Source organism: Centroberyx gerrardi, chromosome 9, assembly GCF_048128805.1.
Source record: "Centroberyx gerrardi isolate f3 chromosome 9, fCenGer3.hap1.cur.20231027, whole genome shotgun sequence".
Taxonomy (NCBI): Eukaryota; Metazoa; Chordata; class Actinopteri; order Beryciformes; family Berycidae; genus Centroberyx; species Centroberyx gerrardi.
The window spans coordinates 19,918,662-19,930,854 of record NC_136005.1 but is presented as its reverse complement, the minus strand read 5'-3'; the positions used below and the strand labels follow the sequence as shown (position 1 = coordinate 19,930,854).

The 12,193-nt window shown below is 39.1% G+C and overlaps 2 protein-coding genes across 2 annotated transcripts; one reads left to right on the top strand and one right to left on the bottom strand.

Annotated features, from left to right (window-relative positions):
* Positions 1-2,548: 2,548 nt before the first annotated feature.
* On the top strand, positions 2,549-9,460 carry LOC139932459 (glomulin-like). Its single transcript, XM_071926250.2, has 18 exons — positions 2,549-2,590; positions 3,464-3,589; positions 4,456-4,566; positions 4,652-4,760; positions 4,922-5,171; positions 5,833-5,923; positions 6,038-6,204; positions 6,357-6,410; positions 6,508-6,538; positions 6,660-6,749; positions 6,852-6,893; positions 7,006-7,079; positions 7,678-7,762; positions 8,260-8,369; positions 8,694-8,757; positions 8,854-8,989; positions 9,090-9,184; positions 9,284-9,460. Exons 1-18 carry the CDS (start codon positions 2,549-2,551, stop codon positions 9,377-9,379), a joined length of 1,773 nt encoding a protein of 590 aa, XP_071782351.2. The 3' UTR covers positions 9,380-9,460.
* A 223-nt stretch (positions 9,461-9,683) lies between these two features.
* Positions 9,684-11,880, bottom strand: c9h1orf146 (chromosome 9 C1orf146 homolog). The gene is made up of 5 exons (XM_071926252.1): positions 11,750-11,880; positions 11,416-11,509; positions 10,854-11,025; positions 9,933-10,011; positions 9,684-9,821 (listed from the first exon to the last, which is right to left on the bottom strand). Exons 1-5 carry the CDS (start codon positions 11,813-11,815, stop codon positions 9,714-9,716), a joined length of 519 nt encoding a protein of 172 aa, XP_071782353.1. The 5' UTR covers positions 11,816-11,880; the 3' UTR covers positions 9,684-9,713.
* Between the last annotated feature and the right edge of the window lie 313 nt (positions 11,881-12,193).

Sequence of the window (12,193 nt, the reverse complement as noted above, 5' to 3'; positions counted from 1 at the left end):
GCTTTATCCAGCTCTCATAGGACTGCTGCCTGTTTGTATACTCGACTGCTACATAAATACTTCACTATCTGCTGCACTACATGAAATGGGATACAGCATCTTGCTTTTCTGTTTCTTTCACTCCTAAAAAAACAAGCTGACTGAACTGTAACTTGTGTTCTATCAGGACACATTAACATGTAATGTATATCTCATATATACATATATATCTTCAAAACCTCACATACCTCCAATTCTCGTCATAGACCAAAAATAAAAATGAACATGAAAACTCATTCATATTCTTCATAATTTTCCTAATAACCGTATAAACTCATCTAATACATGTCTGTTTCACCATAGTAGAGCTCACAAAAGACCATCCTCCACACACCTGGAAGCATAAACTGAAAGAATGATGAATCCATCAGTGAATCAGGTTACACAATTGTTGTCTTGTAGTTCATCAAATTAAATATACATGGATATGTGATAGCAGTGACCTGAGATATGCCTCTAAACACTGCCGACCGCTTCCCACATGCCTTAAGCTAAGTGGCAGTGACTAGACAAAGCAGAGGGTAAGACAGTCACACAGTAACTACACCTGACAAAGATTACTCAATATATTCATCAATGGAAACGGATACTTTAGTTAAAGCGATATATATATCCTTCCAAATGAATTTAGCAGTGGAACTCTAACCTTCAGGTATAAAGTGCAGCTGCGGACTGTGTGTAATATTTCAGATGTCATACTGCCAAGTTACTTTCTGAAGTAGTGGAGAGAGCAGCAGCCATGCAAATGAAGTGAATGAACAGATTCTTAAGAAACAAAAGTACATAATCAACATACATAGGAACCTACACTGCATTTACAGAAAATGCCATTCAACTATTAATCTAATATGAAAATATAAATTGTAGGTGTCAACAAAACATTTAGGCTTAACCAACAGTTTGTATACATCCAAATCAAACATTTCTCACACATTCAGTCTAAGTAATCTGATTTTCTCTACATCTTTGTGTATCTACTACAGTATATCTCTATATGGCAGTATTGATTCCCTCTACAGTCACAGATATGGCCCTCCAGACAAACAGTGCCCTCCTGAGTTGGAAAGTGATCACTGCTTTAACTGGACTGGGTGCATAAAGATGGTAGCAGCTTATTAGACTCAAACTTTGTTGAAGTTGAACTACTTTTCCTCTTAAGAAAAAACTAAATTTTTTCAGTGTCACTGTTTTGGGCCCATGAGTATACTGATTGTAAAATGATAGGTATTCCCTTTCAATGAAAATAATTAATTTTTAGGAGTCATTTAGATTTGAGTGAAAACTGAAAACCCCCTTTACATATGGCTGTTTATAAACTAAAATGTTCTCCTTTATTGCTCTATTAATTTGATTTTATCTATTTGATGATCTGCTGTATTTCCAACCTCAGTTAACTGTGAGTAAGACATAAGCAATGCATAACACAATGATTGTGATCCTACACATTATTTACTTTCATATCCCCCACACGCAGGGACCACTGTCAAAACAAAACCTCATCAGCCAGCAATTAGGAATGACAAAATCAGGGACAAACATAGAGTGAGTACCAGACTGTGTATTGTATTTGCTTTGTGGCTTTTGTTTAAGGCTTTCATCACACGGCAATACGGAGAGCAAACCTAACCAGCAGATGTTAGCTAAATCCTACCGTTCAAACACGCTGCTCTCCCCATTCATCTAAAATCAGGGCTTGAGCTGTTCCTTTGCTGAAGCTGTCTAGCTGGAGCAGGAAGTCAGTGATTGTTCTTCTATTATATTACACACGCACAGAACATTGTGGAGAAAGGATGGTCGATCCCTTTGAAGCCTTTGTGATTACAGAGGAGCAATATGCTGTCATTAGGCAATCATGGATAGGCATTCTTAATCCTTATATCTCTCTGTACAACAGGCTCTTCCATTTAATTACATTGGGAAAAGTCTGGAACACGCAGCTAGCATCCTGGTGGATTTATTTATCTAATAAACTGTCAAATCACAATAAAGCTTAGACTGGTGCTGCTCATGTTGCAGAGACTAAGCAAATGAATGAATGAATGTGTGAATGTGTGCTGGAAAAGAGCAAGCATGCTTGAGTCGACTTTCCCTGGATTAATAAAGGTTAAAAAAAAACTCTTCACACAGGTGTAATATGTCTAATATCTAATTGGGGGTTATTCCAAAGCTTGAAAACCTCTGCAGTGTGTGTTTCTACAGGATTGGAAGAGTGTCATTCGTCTGGAGCCTTCCAGACAGTTCTACGTTTTCTGTGACCACACAGAAGCGCTCTGGTTTAATCCTATTACATCTCAAGCACAAAGGGAGATAAGAGGTTTATGTAGAGGGTTCCTTACACACCATCTCTTTCCCTTGAGACATTAGGGAAGCTTCACATTTGGTCAAATACTAGTGCTGACGTTGGTTCTTCTGGCTGCCATAGTGGCCATTGTTTGTGCTCTTTTTTTTGAGGGTTGAAATTAAAGATTCGTTGATAATAGGATTGCCTGTGAGGGCAGCGGAGACACTGATGATGAACGTGGATCAGGTGAATGACATAATCCAGAGATGGGTAAGTCAACAATACTCTATATCACTGTGATATAGTTCAGCTGAGGCACACTGTAACAGTGCTACGCTAAATGGTCTTAACACAAGTAAAGAGAGCATTTGAAAAGTAGAGTTTCAAGAAGATATAAGCTATTTACATCTACTTTTACAAACTGATTATTGGCATCATGGTGAAACTCATTGTTAAATATAATTAGGAGCGCCCTGATGGCCAGGTTCGCATTTTGTCTCATGTCATCCTCCCCCTCCCCCCTCTCTCTCTCCTAATCTTTCCTGTCTCTCTCCACTGTGAACTATCAAAATAAAAAAGGCAAAAACGCACACCAAAAATGATATACTGTATATAGATATGCAGTCAGATTTCTCACTCCAAGAATACACTTACTATACTTTACTATACACTTGCTACTATACTTTTTGGGGGCATGTTTGCCTTTTTCATTTTGATTGTTCACAGTAGAGAGAAATAGGAAAGATAATATCATAGTTTTGGGGCACTTCGATAGTCCAGAGAACTATTATAAATTATATTGATATATATATTTATGATATATTTGCCATTTTAAGATTTATGCTCACAAAGTAACAACATTTAATCTTACCTGTACTCCACATTTACATAATCTATGTTTTTGAAATTTTGAAAAATTTATATCAGGTAACATTTTTTTCCCTCTAACATTTTAGAATGAAACACATAGATGACATGTTTAAATTTGGCATGGTAACAGCATGAAAGGGGCAATACTAATGCTTTCTGGAGTTTTTTCATACTGTATTTCAAACATACCAATGTCAAGCTGTGTTAATACTGTGCATCAGAACATGTAAAAGAAAGCACTGTGTTATTTGATATGCTCAATCTTGTGTTTAGAGGGATACTCCAGAGGGAGGATTGAAGCCAGAGGACCACCAGCACTTCAAGAATGTTGGATCCGCCTGTCTTGGTCAGGGTGAAAGTGCACAACTACTGAAAGTCCTTCAGGATGAGAGAAACCAGGTATCTCCGACATCACAGCCAGAACTAACAAACACAGATCTCATCCATCCTCAGAAATAAAAGGCTGCCCAGGACTAGTCACACCTCACAAATATGAAATGAAGAGGGAAAAGACGGATGGTGTTAATCTGTCAACAGTCCCAACGGTAAATACTGGTGAAGACACACTGAGTCACACTGCAGCCTCCTCAGTGTCAACAGCCAGGAACAGAAGTAGCCACTTCCCTGCTACCCAACTACGCTGAACATCACCACTCAGCCACGACTCCGCGCCTGTCGGCCTCTTGACCTGGAGGTGTGGGGAGGAAACTAGCAGATATGCAGTCAGATTTCTCGCTCCACTGATAACCCTCTTTGATACGACGCTCCTCTAAGTGCCCTTGGTTGTCCCATCTCCCCATGCTTCCCGCACTTGTGTGTACTGTACTTTTAGAAGCATGTGTCACTTCGTTTTCTTACCTCTTTCAGAAGCTTAAAATAATCTCCATGGGTTCAAACGATTGACTATCAAATGAGAAATTTCTGGCTTTCAACTTGGGCGTAGAGGACAGACTTGGACCTAGAGGGGGATTTTGCATCTGCAGAGCAATACAATTTCATAATATCATCTACTGGTGAAAGAGTTAAGGGGCTTTACTCTTAAAACAATTCTTTGAATCATATTGAAATACTAAAGAATCTTTGACAGCATTCTTATATAGCTTTTTAATGCCATTTTGCACAGCGTCAGAAGGGCATCTGGCACAAAACATGCATCAACAAAAAGTAAACCTGCAGCGACATCCAAGAATCATTATTGATGAATATGACAAATTTGTGCTCTTGTACGCATAAAATATAATGATTGTGTTTTCTCTTTTACTTAGGGATTTGTGAAGACTATGGGCTGCGGTCTCTTGGCACCTCTAGCAAGTGAAGTGATTAGAAAGGAGAAGAGTCTCGATCACTGTCAGACTGCCATTATACACCTGACCAGGGTAGGTACAGACAACTATCCTATATAATGCTTGTGGACAATATTTACAAGCAATATTATACAAGCATGTCTGTTGTGATGTCTAGACTTGCAGCCCGAAGGAGCTCCTGCATGGTTTGCTTGAACTAATTGAGGACACTGATCCAGATGCCATCGCTGACGCCATCATAACTCTTGCTCCACATCTTCAAACAGGTAACACAACTTACTGCTGATATTCCCTTAACAAAAATACCCACTTGAAAATGCATGGAAATTGTTCTAGTAATTCAGTATATGCAGTTGTTAAAACATGGTATGTGGCGCCCCCTGCTGTAAAGTAATTTAATCTCACAACTACCTTGTGTGTTCAAAAGTGCTGCTTCGGACGGATGAGGGAAAGGCAGCCTCTTTGGGCCTGGCTCTATCCGCCCTGCAGAAGCAGATGTCCCGCCTGCCTGTGCCTTACACCCAGCAGCAGGAGGCAGCGGATGAGTTTGGTCTGTGTCGCTGCTGCACCGCCTTGGCTGCGTTTATGGAGCCCTTCGTGGAGGAAGTGAGGAGGAAAAGTGGAAACGGTGTCGGCACTCCTGGGGATCAGGAGCTGAAGACTGAGCTTCTCAAGTTGTAGGTTTCTGTCTCTGTTTGGTGGGGTTGAAGGCAGAGTAATGAGAAGATATTAATGATTAAAAAAAACTGTTTAAAGAGGTGGCCTGACTGTGGGTTTATGTTAGAGCACAACAAGATTATTATGGTTTTAGATTTTTCATGTGTTCTTATTTTTATATAGTTCTCCCTTCTTATTTTACTTTCAGTTTAGTTTTAGTTTAATTCAATTCTATTTTTGGTAGGGGTGGTATTTTATTAAAGGTATAATGACAGAAGTTCAGAACAGGTATTTTGTAGGATGTCTGCAACAGGTATTGTGTAATACAAACAATAAACCATTTATTCTTTTAAAAAAATATATTTACATAAATTTTCCAATGCATCCTCAAGTTAAAGTTGGGACCACTTCTAAATTCTCTGCCAAAAATGTATTCTCTTTTTTACCCTGCACATAAACAACAAACATATTTGTATTTCATTTTAGTTAAATACAAGTAAACAAGATAGCTGTAGTTTTTTCACAGTGTCATTTTTATTCTTATTTCAATTTAAGCCAGTGTTTTTTAACATCTAGTTAAAGTCTTAGTATTGGTTTATAATGACAACCTTGGGAAGTGCCAATGCCAAAGGTCAAACTGTTGTGCAGGCTTAGTGATGAATGGTCTGTCTTTCCCTACAGCTGCATGAGGAGCTTGAGAGAGCCGCTCCTCCAGGCCCAGCTAGACCGAGGGAGAAAATCACCACTGTGGCTCTTTGCGACAGAGATACTGGTAAGAGCAAATTATTTCTAATTTCTCCATCTATGGGGAGGCAGTCATACAGAGGATCATGTTTGATTGTGAATTTAACTACTCAGACAATGTCGCTGTGCATTTGTCCTCCAGGTCACACTGCCTGCAATCCAGGAGCCTCTTCCAGATCTCCTGTTCTACAACCCTCTGAAGAAAAGCATCCTGGTGGACAGTCATCAGTCCAAGGAGTCAAGGGCTTGTTTGGCTTACCTGCTGTTCGTCCAGCTCATCTCCATAGAGAGGTTTCCAGCAGTATTCAGGTAAAATGAGAAGCCATAAGTCGGCCTGATCATGAGCTTTCAATGGCACAGACAGGAGATGGTGTTTATCTTTATACCTCACCACACCTGTCAAAAAATGTAGGTTTAGTGTAACAAACTATTTACATTTGTTATGTTTCTTCCTGTTCCAGCCCTGTATTTGTCCTTCAGTGCAACATGGAATACATAAATATCTTGCTCAGTAGGTATGCTGTCAATACAATATGGAGTGAAAATATGTCTCTTGTTTAAAAATTATAGATCTCTTAAAATAATCTGTCATCTTGTTTCTTTCTACAACAGAAAAAATGAATCATGCTTACTCAAAGGACTGGTAAGGGCACATCAATACACATTTGTCTTACATTTGTCATTTGGTCTAAAATAATGAATGAAAACAAAATAATAGAATGGGGCTGAAGTAAATTTAAGTATAAATGTGTATTTACACTCAGGCTCTATATGCAAAAAGCTTGGATAGTGTGCAGGACAACAGCCTCCCAGTGGATCTACTGGAGCTGAAGACCTTCTACAGCGTACCGCAGGTAAGCCAAGCATGAGATTGGTCCCATTCTTACAATCTGAAAAGGTGCATTAAGTCACATTTTTACTGTCCAGTTACCCTCGTGTTCCTCTGTATTTCACAGAACGTGCGGCAAGTTCTCACTGACTGCCCAATGCAACATTTGGTGAGTATACAGTATAATTATACTTAATAAGAACAATGCATTTCCATTGGCCATACTGTCAAACATATGAATTTGCTGACTTTGCCTGTGTGTGTGATCACTGCTTTCCCAGAGAGAAACAGGACTGCAGGTTTTCCAGCTCTTCATCAATAAATTAGACAGTGAGGCAAAGCACAAGTTCTTCAGGTGAGAATATCATCAAAAAAGAAATGAAATAAAACCAGACCTTTAGACTTCTTAAGCTGTAGAGTGTAGACCTTCTGTAGTAATGTGAGCATGATGCACATCTTGCATATCATGTATATTTGCTCTAAATTCACATATCTGATTTCTTTATATTCCAATGTCCTTCTGATTGTTGATATTTTTTTTACATTTTCTATTTACTTCATACTGCATATATTTCATATTTTTGGTAGATTTTCATATCAGATATATTCTGTATTCATTCTTTCTTTGTCTCAGTAAGTTCTACTGCTGTTTTGCACACCCATGTGGTCCATACTGTTTCCACATACTTTCAATTCATACATTCGACTTAATATGCTCTAGTGTTAAAATTGTTGTTGCATATTTTTATATGCAACAACATCTGCTGTATTTGTATTTAAATTATATTTTGCTTTGCTGTATTCTATTAGTATTTGCAGCTGCAACATCCCAATTTCCCCACAGGGATTATTCAAGTTTCATCTTATACTGATCAACTCAAGTTGGTTGATGTTTGTTTAATTAGGCCAACTTAGTCTACACAGTTTAACAAAAGTCAAATTTTCTTTTGCAGGTGCATGTTAAAAACCAGCAACCATTCAGGCGTAGAGGGTTATATAGTAAAGAACATCAAGAATCAAGTAGAGTTTTCCATCAAGGTAAGATAAAAGATAATGTGGGCTTATCCATATTTTTTCTTTACACTAGAGACATGCTATATGGACATTGCCTTTTCCCATTTGCTCTATTTATGATGAAAAATAAAAAATTACACTGCTGAAATAAGGATTCATCCACTATGCTATAAAAAACAATAGGCTTAGGTTGCACAATAATAATAAGTGAACTGTTGTTTGTGTAGCAATTAGTCCTTAAGCCTTCTTACATACTGTATACAGTCAACTTGGTCTTAAGTATTGATGTGGAAAAATAATCAGGTTTCTAGTACTAATTGAGCAGAAAGCTGAAGTCCCAGTCTTGAAATGTTTGTGAGACAGCCTAATTGGAACTAAATGGGGCAAAATTAAGATTTAGACCCTATTAACTTTCAATAAGGCTATATGACAAAAATTTAGAAGATCCTGCCTTCGTGTTTTACCTTCATCTTGATGGCTGGGAGGCTGCATGTGTAAATTCTATGATCATTCTCCTCTAGCCCGGCAATGGCAATGAATGGTTCCTAGGAGCCGAGTTTCTCCCACTGCTGGGACTGGCGCTGTGTCTGCCACAAGGTGCTCAGACCGATCTGCTGCACAGTATGGACAGGTGAGGAGTGTGAACCATAGTAGAGTAAAATCACAAACTACAGTAAAGATACAAGAGCTGCAAGTTCCAGACATCTATTTCAGGTATATTTCTGCCTTGTTAAGATGGACGGAAGACTGTAAATATCCAGTGAAGCTCACATTTCATGGGCTAGCTACCTTCAGAGAGAGTCAACTTCAGACCAAGATTGTAAAATCACCCAAAACTACTCAGAGCTTGGCTTGTCTGCAGAGATTCACTTACAATAGTCTGTCAATGTCAGTACTGGAGTGCTTCATCCTGACAGAGCCAATCTTAAGCGATGCCCCATCTCTCTTTATCCAGGATAATGGAGTGTCTGAATCTTCTGCGTTATCTCCTTATTAGAGACAAAGAGTTCAGGAGCAATGTGAGTCTTTCTAATTCAACACTTTATATTGTTCTCCCGTCTGTCAGCTGGTGTGGTTGATGCAGAATACTGATGGTCTATTCCTCCTACTTTTAGACAGATGTGTGGGCAGAGCTGTGCAGGATCAAAGACGAATACCTAAAAAGGCTGCGCGTCTGTATCGGCTTATCAAGAGTGTATTATACATCTGAAGTGAAGGCACTGAGGGAGGATCAGAAGCTAAAAGCAAAGGGTAAGCATTAATAAAATTACATTCAAATAACCTTGTGCAAATTCTGCAATATTAACAGCCTGTTTTTACGTTGTGTGCTGCTGTCACTATTCTCCTCTAGAAGCCAGAGCTGCAGCCAGGTCAACGACATTAGTCAAAAGCATAACAGTGAGACATGAGAAAGTATCTAATATGTCTCCAGAGGTCCAGCACCAGGTACAGTAACTACCTTTCCTGTCAGTTTTCACAATTGTGCTTTTGCTTTTTTAGCACGACGACTAAGCTGAAAACTGCCGGACCTCTTGTACTTCTCAGGTCCTGCAGAGCGCTTTGGTGACTTTTGACCTGATGGAGAGTCTTATCGTCCGCATCGAGGAGATAACCGAGGAAAAGGAGAAGATCCAAAATTAAACAGAACCTGCTGTTATTAAATCGTCACTTTTAAACCATTTGTGTGTTTCACAACAAATGCTTCTTTTTATTTATCTCTGTTTGACCAATCAATAAACACCAAATATGTAAAAAATATTTGTATTTTTCTTTTCCAAAACTCTTTCAGGACATACAACATCAACTCTAGAACAATGCAACAGTGGTGTTCATGTGTTCAGACACAATTTTCACCTGTCTTCTGTATACTGACCTAATTGAGACTTGTATCAGTAAGGGTCCGTGACAAAGACAGAAGGGAGAGACAGAAGGAGAACTTGCCGTTTACGCTTCATCCCACCTGCTCAGCCAAGCTTCAAAGTTTGTCTCTGAGCATCTCCCACACCGGGCTGCTTTCAATGACATGGGCCCGAGCCAGAGACATCCGATCCCTGATGCTGCCGACATGCGGCTTACTGGTGGCCTGCAGACGAATTTGCCTTCATTCATTTGTCAAAATATCACAAAAGTACAACAGCCACTATTTTGTATCCAGAATCACCAAATCATGCTCATGCACTGCCTTTATCTTTACCTTGGCGATTGTCAACATTCCTTTGACGATCTCAGCATTGTTTCGCACAGGAAGGATCCTGAGGTTGCTGCCAAAGAATCTGAAAAAGACAAAATTGGCTTCCTCAGTAATGACAAACATCATTAGACAAATAAAATAAATCCCCAGGGTTCCCACACCTTTTCACTGATGATATTCCAAAACTTTCCTATGACCCTGTTTCATATTTCCATGACAAAATTTTTAATGAGAATTAATAATAAGTCAGCTACACTAACTTTAAGCATTAGTTTGTTTTTCACTTTAAAAAAAAGGATATAATATGATTTTAGCTCTGTCAACAAAAAACAGTCAGCTACCAACAGTATTTTCCTCCAACAGGGAGGTCTAGACTGTTTCGGAGCCAGCCGCAGCTTTTTGAGACATTTGGCAGTATTCAAGAAAAACAAATCATTAACTAATTTCATCACTTTTCCAAAACTTTTCTACCTTTCATCATTTTTCATAACATCTCCAGGCCTGGAAAATACTATTTTCAAATTCCATGACTTTTCCAGCTTTTCCAGTAGTGTGGGAACCCTGAATCTCTTCAAATCACATTTTCCATGTAACCAAAATCCTCTTTTAATCCATTATATTATGTTATTACATTAGGGTCAGCAGAGCTACTGGCTCCCTCAGTAATGACAGGTATAACTGGACAAATAAAACAAATCTCTTAGAATCTAATTTTCCATGTAAACAAAATACTGTTTCAATGTTTTAATCAATTTTGTTGGACTTCGCTTGTTATTACATTAGGCTCAGCAGAGGTACAAAAAGTGACTGCAATAATAGTAAGTGAATGGCCCTAATAGACCTCATCCATGGCCACAGTGCCCTCCAGTCAGATCCCAACTAAGTGACTGGATTCATAAAGCCATAACATATCTATGTATCAACCTGCGCTGAATCGCTGACAAGGTGTCCAACTCCTTTTTCCCATAAAAAGGAGTGTGTAGAAGTAGGAAGCTGTTCCGGTGGACTTCCACAAATTTCTTTATCCTTTCGAAGAGTCCTGACTCCTCGCAACTCTGTGGGAGATCTTGTGGGTCAACAACCAAAAATGCGGTACCTGGGCACATAAGTTTATATGGCCGTCAAGTTTACATTCATTCACTTTTAGGCTAAGTAACTTTGGCTGCAACATCCATCTCAGATAGGCTTATCAAGAACCCCATATGCTATCTGTGGTTTTGTGTTTTCTCAAACTTAACTGGGCCTGTGACAATAGATTCACAAACCGTGGTATCCTGGCTGCAGTCTGTTAGAGAATTAATTGTCCACTAGGGGGCGCTATTGGGGATAATTGATGTTTCAATTTGATAAGGCAAGAAAGAGTTGAATAAAGATGGAGGAAACTGATTTATGTCAACTACTTCCATGCCACATTCTAGTCCGTTCCCCTTATAAAATACATAACAATTACGAGGTTATCCAATAGCCGAAAATACAGCGTGTTTACCTGACAAAGGAAAAACAAAGGCTCCGGACTCAACACTGTCTGAAAATCTGATGCGATGCTGTTGTGCGCAGAGCATCCTTGCTGTATCGTGGTTCTAGTAAAGCAAACACAGATGGTTAGCTTCTTCTGAACTTGTTGAAAAACTACACGTAACTTTAAGCATTGTAAACAAGCTTGAATGTGTAATATTTTACTGACTGTAAGAACTTATTTTTTTGGCGGTACCGTTAGCTAGCCAACAAACACAAACACACATCCATCTGCCTATCTCCCCTTTTCCCCCTGAAACCCAACTGTCAACGGAAATGTTTGGCAATTCAAGTTTTAACGTTACCTGAAGTGATGTGCTGACAATAATGGTTGTTTTCCACTGAATAGTTGTTTCCTTGTTGGTTGCCATAGCCAACTAGACAGTCTGGGTGAAGATACTGTAGTTTTGATGAGACCAGCAGACTCACAGAGATATGAGCAGACTAGCCTGACAAGTTTTTGGCTCGCTCAGTCTGACGTTGGACTCATGGACTGGAGCATCGCTATGCTGCCTTCAGGTGCTGTCGGAAATAAAGTTGTTACGTGATAACCGCTCATGAACGACCCAACAAATTGGACTGGGAAAGTGGGCATTTTCTTTGATACCCAAGTTGCCGAGATTTAACGTTTACGGGACAGAGAGACATTCTTTGTAAATTGTTGATACTGTCGGATGTTTCTATGTTAGCCTACTCTTTGTTTGACGTTAAAAACTGCCTGCATCTAATTTTCAGTAATAATAAAAAAA

Excerpts from the sequence above, each read along its gene's own strand:
- LOC139932459 (XM_071926250.2), top strand. The coding sequence starts at position 2,549 with ATGATGAACGTGGATCAGGTGAATGACATAATCCAGAGATGG. Across the intron at positions 5,172-5,832 it reads AAGACTGAGCTTCTCAAGTT|CTGCATGAGGAGCTTGAGAG; the intron begins GTAGGTTTCTGT and ends CTTTCCCTACAG. Across the intron at positions 6,205-6,356 it reads AGGTTTCCAGCAGTATTCAG|CCCTGTATTTGTCCTTCAGT; the intron begins GTAAAATGAGAA and ends TTCCTGTTCCAG.
- c9h1orf146 (XM_071926252.1), bottom strand. The coding sequence starts at position 11,815 with ATGGCAACCAACAAGGAAACAACTATTCAGTGGAAAACAACCATTATT. Across the intron at positions 11,026-11,415 it reads CTTTGTTTTTCCTTTGTCAG|GTACCGCATTTTTGGTTGTT; the intron begins GTAAACACGCTG and ends TTATGTGCCCAG. Across the intron at positions 9,822-9,932 it reads GAATGTTGACAATCGCCAAG|GCCACCAGTAAGCCGCATGT; the intron begins GTAAAGATAAAG and ends ATTCGTCTGCAG.